Source organism: Phyllobates terribilis, unplaced genomic scaffold, assembly GCF_046119375.1.
Source record: "Phyllobates terribilis strain yellow unplaced genomic scaffold, ASM4611937v1 Scaffold_5__5_contigs__length_657084704, whole genome shotgun sequence".
In the NCBI taxonomy this organism is placed as follows: domain Eukaryota; kingdom Metazoa; phylum Chordata; class Amphibia; order Anura; family Dendrobatidae; genus Phyllobates; species Phyllobates terribilis.
Window position 1 is genome coordinate 390312058 of NW_027362765.1, and position 19572 is coordinate 390331629.

At 33.6% G+C, this 19572-nt stretch overlaps 1 protein-coding gene across 2 annotated transcripts in view; it reads left to right on the plus strand.

The window, feature by feature from the left end:
• Positions 1–19572, plus strand: part of HOGA1 (4-hydroxy-2-oxoglutarate aldolase 1) — an 83396-nt gene that overhangs the window by 25884 nt on the left and 37940 nt on the right. For both annotated transcript variants that reach the window (XM_073684972.1, XM_073684971.1), the window contains exon 7: positions 15378–15511. In XM_073684972.1, the coding sequence (XP_073541073.1) occupies positions 15378–15511 (134 nt within the window). The remainder of the gene's footprint in view (positions 1–15377; positions 15512–19572) is intronic.

Here is a 19572-nt window from a genome sequence, read left to right on the forward strand (position 1 = left end):
TCTTGTACATAGGGGCAGTATTATAGTAGTTGTATTCTTGTACATAGAGGCAGTATTATAGTAGATATTTTCTTGTACATAGGAGCAATATTATGGTAGTTATATTCTTGTACATAAGGGGCAGTATTATAGTAGTTATATTCTTGTACATAGGAGCAGTATTATAGTAGTTATATTCTTGTACATAGGAGCAGTATTATAGTAGTTATATTCTTGTACATAGGAGCAGTACTATAGTAGTTATATTCTTGTACATAGGGAGCCGTATTATAGTAGTTACATTCTTGTATATAGGGGCAGTATTATAGTAGTTATATTCTTGTACATAGGGGCAGTATTATAGTAGTTATATTCTTGTACATAGGAGCAGTATTATAGTAGTTATATTCTTGTACATAGGAGCAGTATTATAGTAGTTACATTCTTGTACATAGGGGAAGTATTATAGTAGTTATATTCTTGTACATAGGGGCAGTATTATAGTAGTTATATTCTTGTACATAGGAGCAGTATTATAGTAGTTATATTCTTGTACATAGGAGCAGTATTATAGTAGTTATATTCTTGTACATAGGAGCAGTACTATAGTAGTTATATTCTTGTACATAGGGAGCCGTATTATAGTAGTTACATTCTTGTATATAGGGGCAGTATTATAGTAGTTATACTCTTGTGCATAGGGGCAGTATTATAGTAGTTATATTCTTGTACATAGGGGGCAGTATTATAGTAGTTATATTCTTGTACATAGGGACAGTATTATAGTAGTTATATTCTTGTACATAGGGGCAGTATTATAGTAGTTATATTATTGTACATAGGGGCAGTATTATAGTAGTTCTATTCTTGTACATATGGGGGGCAGTATTATAGTAGTTATATTCTTGTACATAGGGGGCAGTATTATAGTAATTATATTCTTGTACATAGAGGCAGTATTATAGTAGGTATAATCTTGTATATAGGAGCAGTATTATAGTAGTTATATTCTTGCATATAGGAGCAGTATTATAGTAGTTATATTCTTGTATATAGGGGCAGTATTATAGTAGTTATATTCTTGTACATAGGGGCAGTATTATAGTAGTTATATTCTTGTACATAGGAGCAGTATTATAGTAGTTATATTCTTGTACATAGGGGCAGTATCATAGTAGTAATATTCTTGTACATAGGGGCAGTATAATAGTAGTTATATTCTTGTACATAGGGGCAGTATTATAGTAGTTATATTCTTGTACATAGGAGCAGTATTATAGTAGTTATATTCTTGTACATAGGGGCAGTATCATAGTAGTTATATTCTTGTACATAGGGGCAGTATAATAGTAGTTATATTCTTGTACATAGGGGCAGTATTATAGTAGTTACATTCTTGTACATAGGGGCAGTATTATATTAGTTATATTCTTGTACATAGGGGCAGTATTATAGTAGTTATATTCTTGTACATAGAGGCAGTATTATAGTAGGTATAATCTTGTATATAGGAGCATTATTATAGTAGTTATTTTCTTGTACATAGGAGCAGTATTATAGTAGTTATATTCTTGTACATAGGGGCAGTATTATAGTAGTTATATTCTTGTACATAGGGGCAGTATTATAGTAGTTATATTCTTATACATAGGAGCAGTATAGTAGTAGTTATATTCTTGTACATAGGGGCAGTATTATAGTAGTTACATTCTTGTACATAGGGGCAGTATAGTAGTAGTTATATTCTTGTACATATGGGGGGCAGTATTATAGTAGTTATATTCTTGTACATATGGGGGGTAGTATTATAGTAGTTATATTCTTGTCTATAGTGGCAGTATTATAATAGTTATATTCTTATACATAGGAGCAGTGTTATAGTAGTTATACTCTTGTACATAGGGGCAGTATTATTGTAGTTATACTCTTGTACATAGGGACAGTATTATAGTAGATATATTCTTTTACATAGGAGCAGTATTATAGTAGTTATATTCTTGTACATAGGGGGCAGTATTATAGTAGTTATATACTTGTACATAAGGGGCAGTATTATAGTAGTTATATTCTTGTACATAGGGGCAGTATTATAGTAGTTATATTCTTGTACATAGGGAGCAGTATTATAGTAGTTATATTCTTGTATATAGGGGCAGTATTATAGTAATTATATTCTTATACATAGGGGGCAGTATTATAGTAGTTATATTCTTGTACATAGGGACAGTATTATAGTAGTTACATTCTTGTATATAGGGGCAGTATTATAGTAGTTATACTCTTGTACATAGGGACAGTATTATAGTAGATATATTCTTGTACATAGGGGGCAGTATTATAGTAGTTATATACTTGTACATAAGGGGCAGTATTATAGTAGTTATATTCTTGTACATAGGGGCAGTATTATAGTAGTTATATTCTTGTACATAGGGTCAGTATTATAGTAGTTATATTCTTGTACATATGGGGGGGCAGTATTATAGTAGTTATATTCTTGTACATAGTGGGCAGTATTATAGTAGTTATATTCTTGTACATAGAGGCAGTATTATAGTAGTTATATTCTTGTACATAGGGGCAGTATTATAGTAGTTATATTCTTGTACATAAGGGCAGTATTATAGTAGTTATATTCTTGTACATATGGGGGGCAGTATTATAGTAGTTATATTCTTGTACATAGTGGGCAGTATTATAGTAGTTATATTCTTGTACATAGGGGTAGTATTATAGTAGTTATAATCTTGTACATAGAGGCAGTATTATAGTAGGTATAATCTTGCATATAGGAGCAGTATTATAGTAGTTATATTCTTGTATATAGGAGCAGTATTATAGTAGTTATATTCTTGTACATAGGAGCAGTATTATAGTAGTTATATTCCTGTACATAGGGGCAGTATTATAGTAGTTATATTCTTTTACATATGGGGGGCAGTATTATAGTAGTTATATTCTTGTACATAGTGGGCAGTATTATAGTAGTTATATTCTTGTACATAGGGGTAGTATTATAGTAGTTATATTCTTGTACATAGAGGCAGTATTATAGTAGGTATAATCTTGCATATAGGAGCAGTATTATAGTAGTTAAATTCTTGTATATAGGAGCAGTATTATAGTAGTTATATTCTTGTACATAGGGGCAGTATTATAGTAGTTATATTCCTGTACATAGGGGCAGTATTATAGTAGTTATATTCTTCTACACAGGGGAGCAGTATTATAGTAGATATATTTTTGTACATTTTTCATCTCTATAGTGTGAATACTTTTGTCTGGTTGTGTAAAATCTGTGCTCTAGTGTGCAGTATATTACATAGTCTGCTGTACTTGCAGCAGCCATCAAGAAAGTTTGTGAAAACTCTGCATGGAGTTAAAGTATTTGCTCTCCTCTCTGTACAATCACTATGAGATCCACTAGGCTGCCCCTTCAGCCCTACAATTATATCTAATGAAGCGGAGCTAATGATCAGCTCATCTTCTGCAGAATATCATTGCCGCTGTAATGTTCAGGAGAGACACTAATAATACCGGCTATAATGCAGACTCCATTAACTACATAGTAAATTTCTGGAGCATTGTGTGGGCTTCTGCCGTTTACATGACGTAAATTTCACTAAAAGTCAATAATGCATTTTTTAGGTTATTACTGAACATTGCTGTTTCACGACTCAGAATTTGCATTTGGCTCAGTGACTTTCACATTGGCTACAATCACAACCTCAGGTCATTACTTCATCTTATGGTTTTGTCAAGCTGTTTTTTTTTAAAGGGACAATGCGTCCATTAAAAAAAAGGCTATTAGACAATTGTCCAGAATTATAAAAATTACGGATGCTTTATTTAAGAAATTGCATCACTCCTCCCCTTTGTTTATGTCTGGTATTGCAGTTTGATATTGATGAAGTCAATGGGGAAGAGCTGCAATACCACACAGAACCTGGAGGCTGGTGTGGCGCTGTTTATGAAGGAACGCAGCAGTGTTTTGTTTTATTCTGGGCAACTCCTTGAATATTTCTAGCTAATATATGATGCTGTTAAACCCTCTTAGCCATTTCTTAGTCATATCTGGTTTAGAAAGGAGTCACAACCAATATGGTTATTACTAAGGCTGTGTTCACACAGAGGTTTTTGAGGCATTTTTAGAATGGTTTCATTTAACAATATTCCTCAAAAAAGCTTGGAAAACTCTTTCTATTCATTTCTATGGGAAAAAAACAATTTGCTTTTCAAATAATTTTTTTGAGCCCTTTTTTTTTTTAAAAAGAAGTTTTGCAGAAGGCGCGATGGATTAAAAAAAAAAGCGCGTGTAAGTTCTTTGAATTAGATGGTCAAAGAAACCTCTATTCTTGTACATAGGAGGCAGTATTATAGTAGTTATAGTCTTGTACATAGGGGGCAGTATTATAGTAGTTATATTCTTGTACATAGGAGCAGTATTATAGTAGTTATATTCTTGTACATAGGGGCAGTATTATAGTAGTTATATTCTTGTACATAGGGGGCAGTATTATAGTAGTTATATTCTTGTACATAGGGGTAGTATTATAGTAGTTATATTCTTGTACATAGGGGGCAGTATTATAGTAGTTATATTCTTGTACATAGGGGTAGTATTATAGTAGTTATATTCTTGTACATAGGAGCAGTATTATAGTAGGTATATTCTTGTACATAGGGGGGCAGTATTATAGTAGTTATATTTTTGTACATAGGGGGGCAGTATTATAGTAGTTATATTCTTGTACATAGGAGGCAGTATTATAGTAGTTATATTCTTGTACATAGGGGCAGTATTATAGTAGTTATATTCTTGTACATAGGAGCAGTATTATAGTAGTTATAGTCTTGTACATAGGGACAGTATTATAGTAGTTATAGTCTTGTACATAGGGACAGTATTATAGTAGTTATATTCTTGTACATAGGGGGCAGTATTATAGTAGTTATATTCTTGTACATAGGGGTCAGTATTATAGTAGTTATAGTCTTGTACATAGGCGCAGTATTATAGTAGTTATATTCTTGTACATAGGAGCAGTATTATAGTAGTTATATTCTTGTACATAGGAGCAGTATTATAGTAGTTATATTCTTGTACATAGGAGCAGTATTATCGTAGTTATATTCTTGTACATAGGGGCAGTATTATAGTAGTTATATTCTTGTACACAGGGGGCAGTATTATAGTAGTTATATTCTTGTACATAGGGAGCAGTATTATAGTAGTTATATTCTTGTACATAGGGGCAGTATTATAGTAGTTATATTCTTGTATATAGGAGCATTATTATAGTAGTTATATTCTTGTACATAGGGGGCAGTATTATAGTAGTTATATTCTTGTACATAGGGGCAGTATTATAGTAGTTATATTCTTGTACATAGGGGCAGTATTATAGTAGTTATATTCTTGTACATAGGGGGCAGTATTATAGTAGTTATATTCTTGTACATAGGAGGTAGTATTATAGTAGTTATATTCTTGTACACAGGAGCAGTATTATAGTAGTGATATTCTTGTACATAGGAGCAGTATTATAGTAGTTATATTCTTGTATATAGGGGCAGTATTATAGTAGTTATATTCTTGTACATAGGAGGCAGTATTATAGTAGTTATATTCTTGTACATAGGGGCAGTATTATAGTAGTTATATTCTTGTACATAGGAGCAGTATTATAGTAGTTATATTCTTGTACATAGGAGGCAGTATTATAGTAGTTATATTCTTGTACATAGGAGGCAGTATTATAGTAGTTATATTCTTGTACATAGGGGCAGTATTATAGTAGTTATATTCTTGTACATAGGGGCAGTATTATAGTAGTTATATTCTTGTACATAGGAGGCAGTATTATAGTAGTTATATTCTTGTACATAGGGGGCAGTATTATAGTAGTTATATTCTTGTACATAGGGGGTAGTATTATAGTAGTTATATTCTTGTACATAGGAGGTAGTATTATAGTAGTTATATTCTTGTACACAGGAACAGTATTATAGTAGTGATATTTTTGTACATAGGAGCAGTATTATAGTAGTTATATTCTTGTATATAGGGGCAGTATTATAGTAGTTATATTCTTGTACATAGGAGGCAGTATTATAGTAGTTATATTCTTGTACATAGGGGCAGTATTATAGTAGTAATATTCTTGTACACAGGAGCAGTATTATAGTAGTTATATTCTTGTACATAGGAGGCAGTATTATAGTAGTTATATTCTTGTATATAGGGACAGTATTATAGTAGTTATATTCTTGTACATAGGAGGCAGTATTATAGTAGTTATATTCTTGTACATAGGGGCAGTATTATAGTAGTTATATTCTTGTACATAGGAGCAGTATTATAGTAGTTATATTCTTGTACATAGGGGCAGTATTATAGTAGTTATATTCTTGTACATAGGGGGCAGTATTATAGTAGTTATATTCTTGTACATAGGAGGTAGTATTATAGTAGTTATATTCTTGTACACAGGAGCAGTATTATAGTAGTGATATTCTTGTACATAGGAGCAGTATTATAGTAGTTATATTCTTGTACATAGGAGGCAGTATTATAGTAGTTATATTCTTGTATATAGGGGCAGTATTATAGTAGTTATATTCTTGTACATAGGGGGCAGTATTATAGTAGTTATATTCTTGTACATAGGGGTAGTATTATAGTAGTTATATTCTTGTACATAGGGGGCAGTATTATAGTAGTTATATTCTTGTACATAGGGGCAGTATTATAGTAGTTATATTCTTGTACATAGGGGCAGTATAATAGTAGTTATATTCTTGTACACAGGGGGCAGTATTATAGTAGTTATATTCTTGTACATAGGAGCAGTATTATAGTAGTTATATTCTTGTACATAGGGGCAGTATTATAGTAGTTATATTCTTGTACATAGGAGCAGTATTATAGTAGTTATATTCTTGTACATAGGAGGCAGTATTATAGTAGTTATAGTCTTGTACATAGGGGGCAGTATTATAGTAGTTATATTCTTGTACATAGGAGCAGTATTATAGTAGTTATATTCTTGTACATAGGGGCAGTATTATAGTAGTTATATTCTTGTACATAGGGGGCAGTATTATAGTAGTTATATTCTTGTACATAGGGGTAGTATTATAGTAGTTATATTCTTGTACATAGGGGGCAGTATTATAGTAGTTATATTCTTGTACATAGGGGTAGTATTATAGTAGTTATATTCTTGTACATAGGAGCAGTATTATAGTAGGTATATTCTTGTACATAGGGGGGCAGTATTATAGTAGTTATATTTTTGTACATAGGGGGGCAGTATTATAGTAGTTATATTCTTGTACATAGGAGGCAGTATTATAGTAGTTATATTCTTGTACATAGGGGCAGTATTATAGTAGTTATATTCTTGTACATAGGAGCAGTATTATAGTAGTTATAGTCTTGTACATAGGGACAGTATTATAGTAGTTATAGTCTTGTACATAGGGACAGTATTATAGTAGTTATATTCTTGTACATAGGGGGCAGTATTATAGTAGTTATATTCTTGTACATAGGGGTCAGTATTATAGTAGTTATAGTCTTGTACATAGGCGCAGTATTATAGTAGTTATATTCTTGTACATAGGAGCAGTATTATAGTAGTTATATTCTTGTACATAGGAGCAGTATTATAGTAGTTATATTCTTGTACATAGGAGCAGTATTATCGTAGTTATATTCTTGTACATAGGGGCAGTATTATAGTAGTTATATTCTTGTACACAGGGGGCAGTATTATAGTAGTTATATTCTTGTACATAGGGAGCAGTATTATAGTAGTTATATTCTTGTACATAGGGGCAGTATTATAGTAGTTATATTCTTGTATATAGGAGCATTATTATAGTAGTTATATTCTTGTACATAGGGGGCAGTATTATAGTAGTTATATTCTTGTACATAGGGGCAGTATTATAGTAGTTATATTCTTGTACATAGGGGCAGTATTATAGTAGTTATATTCTTGTACATAGGGGGCAGTATTATAGTAGTTATATTCTTGTACATAGGAGGTAGTATTATAGTAGTTATATTCTTGTACACAGGAGCAGTATTATAGTAGTGATATTCTTGTACATAGGAGCAGTATTATAGTAGTTATATTCTTGTATATAGGGGCAGTATTATAGTAGTTATATTCTTGTACATAGGAGGCAGTATTATAGTAGTTATATTCTTGTACATAGGGGCAGTATTATAGTAGTTATATTCTTGTACATAGGAGCAGTATTATAGTAGTTATATTCTTGTACATAGGAGGCAGTATTATAGTAGTTATATTCTTGTACATAGGAGGCAGTATTATAGTAGTTATATTCTTGTACATAGGGGCAGTATTATAGTAGTTATATTCTTGTACATAGGGGCAGTATTATAGTAGTTATATTCTTGTACATAGGAGGCAGTATTATAGTAGTTATATTCTTGTACATAGGGGGCAGTATTATAGTAGTTATATTCTTGTACATAGGGGGTAGTATTATAGTAGTTATATTCTTGTACATAGGAGGTAGTATTATAGTAGTTATATTCTTGTACACAGGAACAGTATTATAGTAGTGATATTTTTGTACATAGGAGCAGTATTATAGTAGTTATATTCTTGTATATAGGGGCAGTATTATAGTAGTTATATTCTTGTACATAGGAGGCAGTATTATAGTAGTTATATTCTTGTACATAGGGGCAGTATTATAGTAGTAATATTCTTGTACACAGGAGCAGTATTATAGTAGTTATATTCTTGTACATAGGAGGCAGTATTATAGTAGTTATATTCTTGTATATAGGGACAGTATTATAGTAGTTATATTCTTGTACATAGGAGGCAGTATTATAGTAGTTATATTCTTGTACATAGGGGCAGTATTATAGTAGTTATATTCTTGTACATAGGAGCAGTATTATAGTAGTTATATTCTTGTACATAGGGGCAGTATTATAGTAGTTATATTCTTGTACATAGGGGGCAGTATTATAGTAGTTATATTCTTGTACATAGGAGGTAGTATTATAGTAGTTATATTCTTGTACACAGGAGCAGTATTATAGTAGTGATATTCTTGTACATAGGAGCAGTATTATAGTAGTTATATTCTTGTACATAGGAGGCAGTATTATAGTAGTTATATTCTTGTATATAGGGGCAGTATTATAGTAGTTATATTCTTGTACATAGGAGCAGTATTATAGTAGTTATATTCTTGTACATAGGAGCAGTATTATAGTAGTTATATTCTTGTACATAGGGGGCAGTATTATAGTAGTTATATTCTTGTACATAGGGGTAGTATTATAGTAGTTATATTCTTGTACATAGGGGGCAGTATTATAGTAGTTATATTCTTGTACATAGGGGCAGTATTATAGTAGTTATATTCTTGTACATAGGGGCAGTATAATAGTAGTTATATTCTTGTACACAGGGGGCAGTATTATAGTAGTTATATTCTTGTACATAGGAGCAGTATTATAGTAGTTATATTCTTGTACATAGGGGCAGTATTATAGTAGTTATATTCTTGTACATAGGGGGCAGTATTATAGTAGTTATATTCTTGTACATAGGAGGTAGTATTATAGTAGTTATATTCTTGTACACAGGAGCAGTATTATAGTAGTTATATTCTTGTACATAGGAGCTGTATTATAGTAGTTATATTCTTGTACATAGGAGGCAGTATTATAGTAGTTATATTCTTGTATATAGGGGCAGTATTATAGTAGTTATATTCTTGTACATAGGAGCAGTATTATAGTAGTTATATTCTTGTACATAGGAGCAGTATTATAGTAGTTATATTCTTGTACAAAGGGGGCAGTATTATAGTAGTTATATTCTTGTACATAGGGGTAGTATTATAGTAGTTATATTCTTGTACATAGGGGGCAGTATTATAGTAGTTATATTCTTGTACATAGGGGGCAGTATTATAGTAGTTATATTCTTGTACATAGGGGCAGTATTATAGTAGTTATATTCTTGTACATAGGGGGCTGTATTATAGTAGTTATATTCTTGTACATAGGGGCTGTATTATAGTAGTTATATTCTTGTACAGAGGGGCAGTATTATAGTAGTTATATTCTTGTACATAGGTGCAGTATTATAGTAGTTATATTCTTGTACATAGGGGCAGTATTATAGTAGTTATATTCCTGTACATAGGGGCAGTATTATAGTTGTTATATTCTTGTAAATAGGGGCAGTATTATAGTAGTTATATTCTTGTACATAGGAGCAGTATTATAGTAGTTATAGTCTTGTACATAGGGACAGTATTATAGTAGTTATAGTCTTGTACATAGGGACAGTATTATAGTAGTTATAGTCTTGTACATAGGGGCAGTATTATAGTAGTTATATTCTTGTACATAGGGGCAGTATTATAGTTTTTATATTCTTGTACATAGGGAGCAATATTATAGTGGTTATATTCTTGTACATAGGGACAGTATTATAGTAGTTATAGTCTTGTACATAGGGGCAGTATTATAATAGTTATATTCTTTACATATGGGCAGTATTATAGTAGTTATATTCTTGTACATCGGGGCAGTATTATAGTAGGTATATTCTTGTACATAGGAACAGTATTATAGTAGGTATATTCTTGTACTTAGGGGCAGTATTATAGTAGTTATATTCTTGTACATAGGAGCAGTATTATAGTAGTTATATTCTTGTACATAGGAGGCAGTATTATAGTAGTTATATTCTTGTACACAGGGGGCAGTATTATAGTAGTTATATTTTTGTACATAGGAGCAGTATTATATTAGTTATATTCTTGTATATAGGGGGAAGTATTATAGTAGTTATATTCCTGTACGTAGGGCAGAATTATAGTAGTTATATTCTTGTACATAGGGGGCAGTATTATAGTAGTTATATTCTTGTACATAGGAGGCAGTATTATAGTAGTTATATTCTTATACATAGGAGGCAGTATTATAGTAGTTATATTCTTATACATAGGAGCAGTATTATAGTAGTTATATTCTTGTATATAGGAGCAGTATTATAGTAGTTATATTCTTGTACACAGGGGGCAGTATTATAGTAGTTATATTTTTGTACATAGGGGCAGTATTATAGTAGTTATATTCTTGTATATAGGGGGAAGTATTATAGTAGTCATATTCTTGTACATAGGGCAGTATTATAGTAGTTATATTCTTGTACATAGGGGGCAGCATTATAGTAGTTATATTTTTGTACACAGGGGGCAGTATTATAGTAGTTATATTCTTGTACATAGGGGGCAGTATTATAGTAGTTATATTCTTGTACATAGGAGGCAGTATTATAGTAGTTATATTCTTGTACACAGGGGGCAGTATTATAGTAGTTATATTCTTGTACATAGGGACAGTATTATAGTAGTTATATTCTTGTACATAGGGGCAGTATTATAGTAGTTATATTCCTGTACATAGGAGCAGTATTATAGTTGTTATATTCCTGTACATAGGGGCAGTATTATAGTAGTTATATTCTTGTACATAGGGAGCAGTATTATAGTAGTTATATTCTTGTACATAGGGACAGTATTATAGTAGTTATAGTCTTGTACATAGGGGCAGTATTATAGTAGTTATATTCTTGTACATCGGGGCAGTATTATAGTAGTTATAGTCTTGTACATAGGGGGCAGCATTATAGTAGTTATATTCTTGTACATAGGGGACAGTATTATAGTAGTTATATTCTTGTACATAGGGGGCAGTATTATAGTAGTTATATTCTTGTACATAGGGGGCAGTATTATAGTAGTTATATTCTTGTACATAGGAGGCAGTATTATAGTAGTTATATTCTTGTACACAGGGGGCAGTATTATAGTAGTTATATTCTTGTACATAGGGACAGTATTATAGTAGTTATATTCTTGTACATAGGGGCAGTATTATAGTAGTTATATTCCTGTACATAGGAGCAGTATTATAGTTGTTATATTCCTGTACATAGGGGCAGTATTATAGTAGTTATATTCTTGTACATAGGGAGCAGTATTATAGTAGTTATATTCTTGTACATAAGGACAGTATTATAGTAGTTATAGTCTTGCACATCGGGGCAGTATTATAGTAGGTATATTCTTGTACATAGGAACAGTATTATAGTAGGTTTATTCTTGTACTTAGGGGCAGAATTATAGTAGTTATACTCTTGTACATAGGTGCAGTATTATAGTAGTTATATTCTTGTGCATAGGGGCAGTATTATAGTAGTTATATTCTTGTACATAGGGGCAGTATTATAGTAGTTATATTCCTGTACATAGGGGCAGTATTATAGTAGTTATATTCTTGTACATAGGGGCAGTATTATAGTAGTTATATTCTTGTACATAGGAGCAGTATTATAGTAGTTATATTCTTGTACATAGGGACAGTATTATAGTAGTTATAGTCTTGTACATAGGGACAGTATTATAGTAGTTATAGTCTTGTACATAGGGACAGTATTATAGTAGTTATATTCTTTACATAGGGGCAGTATTATAGTAGTTATATTCTTGTACATCGGGGCAGTATTATAGTAGGTATATTCATGTACATAGGAACAGTATTATAGTAGGTATATTCTTGTACTTAGGGGCAGTATTATAGTAGTTATATTCTTGTACATAGGAGCAGTATTATAGTAGTTATATTCTTGTACATAGGAGGCAGTATTATAGTAGTTATATTCTTGTACACAGGGGGGCAGTATTATAGTAGTTATATTTTTGTACATAGGAGCAGTATTATATTAGTTATATTCTTGTTTATAGGGGGAAGTATTATAGTAGTTATATTCTTGTATATAGGGCAGAATTATAGTAGTTATATTCTTGTACATAGGGTGCAGTATTATAGTAGTTATATTCTTGTACATAGGAGGCAGTATTATACTAGTTATATTCTTGTACATAGAGGCAGTATTATAGTAGTTATATTCTTATACATAGGAGGCAGTATTATAGTAGTTATATTCTTGTACACAGGGGGCAGTATTATAGTAGTTATATTTTTGTACATAGGGGCAGTATTATAGTAGTTATATTCTTGTATATAGGGGGAAGTATTATAGTAGTCATATTCTTGTACATAGGGCAGTATTATAGTAGTTATATTCTTGTACATAGGAGGCAGTATTATAGTAGTTATATTCTTGTACACAGGGGGCAGTATTATAGTAGTTATATTCTTGTACATAGGGACAGTATTATAGTAGTTATATTCTTGTACATAGGGGCAGTATTATAGTAGTTATATTCCTGTACATAGGAGCAGTATTATAGTTGTTATATTCCTGTACATAGGGGCAGTATTATAGTAGTTATATTCTTGTACATAGGGAGCAGTATTATAGTAGTTATATTCTTGTACATAGGGACAGTATTTTAGTAGTTATAGTCTTGTACATAGGGGCAGTATTATAGTAGTTATATTCTTGTACATAGGGGCAGTATTATAGTAGTTATATTCTTTTACATCGGGGCAGTATTATAGTAGGTATATTCTTGTACATAGGAACAGTATTATAGTAGGTTTTTTCTTGTACTTAGGGGCAGTATTATAGTAGTTATATTCTTGTACATAGGAGCAGTATTATAGTAGTTATATTCTTGTACATAGGGGCAGTATTATAGTAGTTATATTCTTGTACATAGGAGGCAGTATTATAGTAGTTATATTCTTGTACACAGGGGGCAGTATTATAGTAGTTATATTTTTGTACATAGGAGCAGTATTATATTAATTATATTCTTGTATATAGGGGGAAGTATTATAGTAGTTATATTTTTGTACATAGGGCAGAATTATAGTAGTTATATTCTTGTACATAGGGGCAGCATTATAGTAGTTAAATTTTTGTACACAGGGGGCAGTATTATAGTAGTTATATTCTTGTACATAGGAGGCAGTATTATAGTAGTTATATTCTTGTACATAGAGGCAGTATTATAGTAGTTATATTCTTATACATAGGAGGCAGTATTATAGTAGTTATATTCTTGTACACAGGGGGCAGTATTATAGTAGTTATATTTTTGTACATAGGGGCAGTATTATAGTAGTTATATTCTTGTCTATAGGGGGAAGTATTATAGTAGTCATATTCTTGTACATAGGGCAGTATTATAGTAGTTATATTTTTGTACATAGGGGGCAGCATTATAGTAGTTATATTTTTGTACACAGGGGGCTGTATTATAGTAGTTATATTCTTGTACATAGGGAGCAGTATTATAGTAGTTATATTCTTGTACGTAGGAGGCAGTATTATAGTAGTTATATTCTTGTACATAGGAGCAGTATTATAGTAGTTATATTCTTGTACATAGGGGGCAGTATTATAGTAGTTATATTCTTGTACATAGGGACAGTATTATAGTAGTTATAGTCTTGTACATAGGGGCAGTATTATAGTAGTTATATTCTTGTACATAGGGGCAGTATTATAGTAGTTATATTCTTGTACATCGGGGCAGTATTATAGTAGGTATATTCTTGTACATAGGAACAGTATTATAGTAGGTTTTTTCTTGTACTTAGGGGCAGTATTATAGTAGTTATATTCTTGTACATAGGAGCAGTATTATAGTAGTTATATTCTTGTACATAGGGGCAGTATTATAGTAGTTATATTCTTGTACATAGGAGGCAGTATTATAGTAGTTATATTCTTGTACATAGGGAGCAGTATTATAGTAGTTATATTCTTGTACATAGGGACAGTATTATAGTAGTTATAGTCTTGTACATAGGGGCAGTATTATAGTAGTTATATTCTTGTACACAGGGGGCAGTATTGTAGTAGTTATATTCTTGTACACAGGGGGCAGTATTATAGTAGTTATATTCTTGTACATAGGGGCAGTATTATAGTAGTTATATTCCTGTACATAGGAGCAGTATTATAGTATTTGTATTCTTGTACATAGGGAGCAGTATTATAGTAGTTATATTCTTGTACATAGGGGCAGTATTATAGTAGTTATATTCTTGTACATAGGGCGCAGTATTATAGTAGTTATATTCTTGTACATAGGAGCAGTATTATAATAGTTATATTCTTGTATATAGGGGCAGTATTATAGTAGTTATATTCTTGTACATAGTGGGCAGTATTATAGTAGTTATATTCTTGTACATAGGAGCAGTATTATAGTTGTTATATTCCTGTACATAGGAGCAGTATTATAGTTGTTATATTCTTGTACATAGGGGCCGTATTTGCAGGCTAGTATGTGCTTTAACAGGACAATCCCTCCTTATGTGCACATGTCCTTATATGAAGGTACCATGCATTTTTACAAAATTACACATTGTTTATCTGCTTTCTTACCTTTTTTCTGTACAGGTGCAGTCGGAGGGGTTTGCGCTCTTGCTAACATCCTTGGCTCTCAGCTATGTGAACTGGAGCGTCTGTGTGTCACTGGGCAGTGGAAGGAGGCGAGAAAGCTGCAGTATCGATTAATTGAACCAAATGGTGCTGTAAGTATTTTATCTTGCAAGTGGCTAAATTCCCCTGTGCACCGGTGTCCAGCAACACATGAAAATTCATAAGAGTATCACCTCTATTTTATATTGCCCCCTTTTGTGGGGTGTTGCATCAGATCATTATACTCTGTTTTATGTCTTTCCATGGTCCCTTGGACAGTGGCCTTATGGTTAGTCTGTATCTGATGGAAAGTGAGACCAATAATGTAGCACATGGCATTTGCCTATTTTGCAGTTTTTGCCAATATTATCACTGTTAAGTCTAGTCTGACTGTGTCTTAAAGGAGCAGGGTAATTAAATGTAAGTATTTATCTCTGGTCTGATTGGCGGAGGTTTCGGGGGTCATAATCTTACCTGGTAGGATAGACCATCAATTATTAAGGATAGCCCTACGAAATTACAGGCACTAAGTGTGAAAAAAGCATTTTTTTCCCTTTTGATATAGAATTAATGTTGCCATTATTAATAATTGCTGAACAGTCTCTTCGGACTTGTAGCACACCGGTATATATCATTTACATCAGACATTCTCAGGACTTCATGTCTGTTCCTTGGTAAGAAAATACCAGACAGAACCTCTCCAAGAACCAGGACGGAGCCCAGTTGGCCACACAGCTGCCATTTCTATAAGTAATGGGATGTGCAGCTGTCCTATTGGCAGCCGTCTACGTAACATAAATTATCCAGAGGAGCCATACGGAGCCCCGGCCGGAGTCACCGAGTCTGCGGAAAGGAGGAACCAACGTAGATCCACCTCTCACAATAGTGTAAAATCCAAATTGTAATTACTTGTATAACAGGTCCCATTATTTCTGGTTGCTTTGTCTTCTATTTCTTTGGGTTTCTATTACATTCTCAGAATTGTGAGTACAGCTCCGTAGTATAATGCAGTTAGTAACTCAAGATCAGTAATGTATGTATACAGTGACTGCACCGGCCGAATAGTGAGAGCAGCTCTGGAGTATAATACAGGATATAACTCAGGATCAGTAATGTAATGTATGTACACAGTGACTGCACCAGCAGAATAGTGAGTGCAGCTCTGGAGTATAATACAGGATATAACTCAGGATCAGTAATGTAATGTATGTACACAGTGACTGCACCAGCAGAATAGTGAGTGCAGCTCTGGAGTATAATACAGGATGTAACTCAGGATCAGTAATGTAATGTATGTACACAGTGACTGCACCAGCAGAATAGTGAGTGCAGCTCTGGAGTATAATACAGGATGTAACTCCGGGTCAGTACAGGATCAGTAATGTAATGTATGTACACAGTGACTGCATCAGCAGAATAGTGAGTGCAGCTCTGGAGTATAATACAGGATGTAACTCAGGATCAGTACAGGATCAGTAATGTAATGTATATACATAATGACTGCACCAGCAGAATAGTGAGTGCAGCTCTGGAGTATAATACAGGATGTAACTCAGAATCAGTAATGTAATATATGTACACAGTGACTGCACCGGAAGAATAGTGAGTGCAGCTCTGGAGTATAATACAGGATGTGACTCAGGATCAGTACAGGATCAGTAATGTAATGTATGTACACAGTGACTGTACCAGCAGAATAGTGAGTGTAGCTCTGGAGTATAATACAGGATGTAACTCATGATCAGTAATGTAATATATGTACACAGTGACTGCCCTGGCAGAATAGTGAGTGCAGCTCTGGAGTATAATACAGGATATAACTCAGGATCAGTAATGTAATGTATGTACACAGTGACTGCACCAGCAGAATAGTGAGTGCAGCTCTGGAGTATAATACAGGATGTAACTCAGGATCAGTAATGTAATGTATGTACACAGTGACTGCACCAGCAGAATAGTGAGTGCAGCTCTGGAGTATAATACAGGATGTAACTCCGGGTCAGTACAGGATCAGTAATGTAATGTATGTACACAGTGACTGCATCAGCAGAATAGTGAGTGCAGCTCTGGAGTATAATACAGGATGTAACTCAGGATCAGTACAGGATCAGTAATGTAATGTATATACATAATGACTGCACCAGCAGAATAGTGAGTGCAGCTCTGGAGTATAATACAGGATGTAACTCAGAATCAGTAATGTAATATATGTACACAGTGACTGCACCGGAAGAATAGTGAGTGCAGCTCTGGAGTATAATACAGGATGTGACTCAGGATCAGTACAGGATCAGTAATGTAATGTATGTACACAGTGACTGTACCAGCAGAATAGTGAGTGTAGCTCTGGAGTATAATACAGGATGTAACTCATGATCAGTAATGTAATATATGTACACAGTGACTGCCCTGGCAGAATAGTGAGTGCAGCTCTGGAGTATAATACAGGATGTAACTCAGGATCAGTAATGTAATGTATGTACACAGTGACTGCACCAGCAGAATAGTGAGTGCAGCTCTAGAGTATAATACAGGATGTAACTCAGGATCAGTAATGTAATGTATGTACACAGTGACTGCACCAGCAGAATAGTGAGTGCAGCTCTGGAGTATAATACAGGATGTAACTCAGGATCAGTAATGTAATGTATGTACACAGTGATTCCACCAGCAGAATAGTGAGTGCAGCTCTGGAGTATAATACAGGATGTAACTCAGGATCAGTAATGTAATGTATGTACACAGTGACTCCACCAGCAGAATAGTGAGTGCAGCTCTGGAGTATAATACAGGATGTAACTCAGGAGCAGTAATGTAATGTATGTACACAGTGACTGCACCAGCAGAATAGTGAGTGCAGCTCTGGAGTATAATACAGGATGTAACTCAGGATCAGTACAGGATCAGTAATGTAATGTATGTACACAGTGACTGCACCAGCAGAATAGTGAGTGCAGCTCTGGAGTATAATACAGGATGTAACTCAGGATCAGTACAGGATCAGTAATGTAATGTATGTACACAGTGACTGCACCAGCAGAATAGTGAGTGCAGCTCTGGAGTATAATACAGGATGTAACTCAGGATCAGTACAGGATCAGTAATGTAATGTATGTACACAGTGACTGCACCAGCAGAATAGTGAGTGCAGCTCTGGAGTATAATACAGGATGTAACTCAGGATCAGTACAGGATCAGTAATGTAATGTATGTACACAGTGACTGCACCAGCAGAATAGTGAGTGCAGCTCTGGAGTATAATACAGGATGTAACTCAGGATCAGTAATGTAATGTATGTACACAGTGACTGCACCGGCAGAATAGTGAGTGCAGCTCTGGAGTATAATACAGGATGCAACTCAGGATCAGTAATGTAATGTATGTACACAGTGACTGCACCAGCAGAATAGTGAGTGCAGCTCTAGAGTATAATACAGGATGTAACTCAGGATCAGTAATGTAATGTATGTACACAGTGACTGCACCAGCAGAATAGTGAGTGCAGCTCTGGGGTATAATACAGGATGTAACTCAGGAGCAGTAATTTAATGTATGTACACAGTGACTGCACCAGCAGAATAGTGAGTGCAGCTCTGGAGTATAATACAGGATGTAACTCAGGATCAGTAATGTAATGTATGTACACAGTGATTCCACCAGCAGAATAGTGAGTGCAGCTCTGGAGTATAATACAGGATGTAACTCAGGATCAGTAATGTAATGTATGTACACAGTGACTCCACCAGCAGAATAGTGAGTGCAGCTCTGGAGTATAATACAGGATGTAACTCAGGAGCAGTAATGTAATGTATGTACACAGTGACTGCACCAGCAGAATAGTGAGTGCAGCTCTGGAGTATAATACAGGATGTAACTCAGGATCAGTACAGGATCAGTAATGTAATGTATGTACACAGTGACTGCACCAGCAGAATAGTGAGTGCAGCTCTGGAGTATAATACAGGATGTAACTCAGGATCAGTAATGTAATGTATGTACACAGTGACTCCACCAGCAGAATAGTGAGTGCAGCTCTGGAGTATAATACAGGATGTAACTCAGGAGCAGTAATGTAATGTATGTACACAGTGACTGCACCAGCAGAATAGTGAGTGCAGCTCTGGAGTATAATACAGGATGTAACTCAGGATCAGTACAGGATCAGTAATGTAA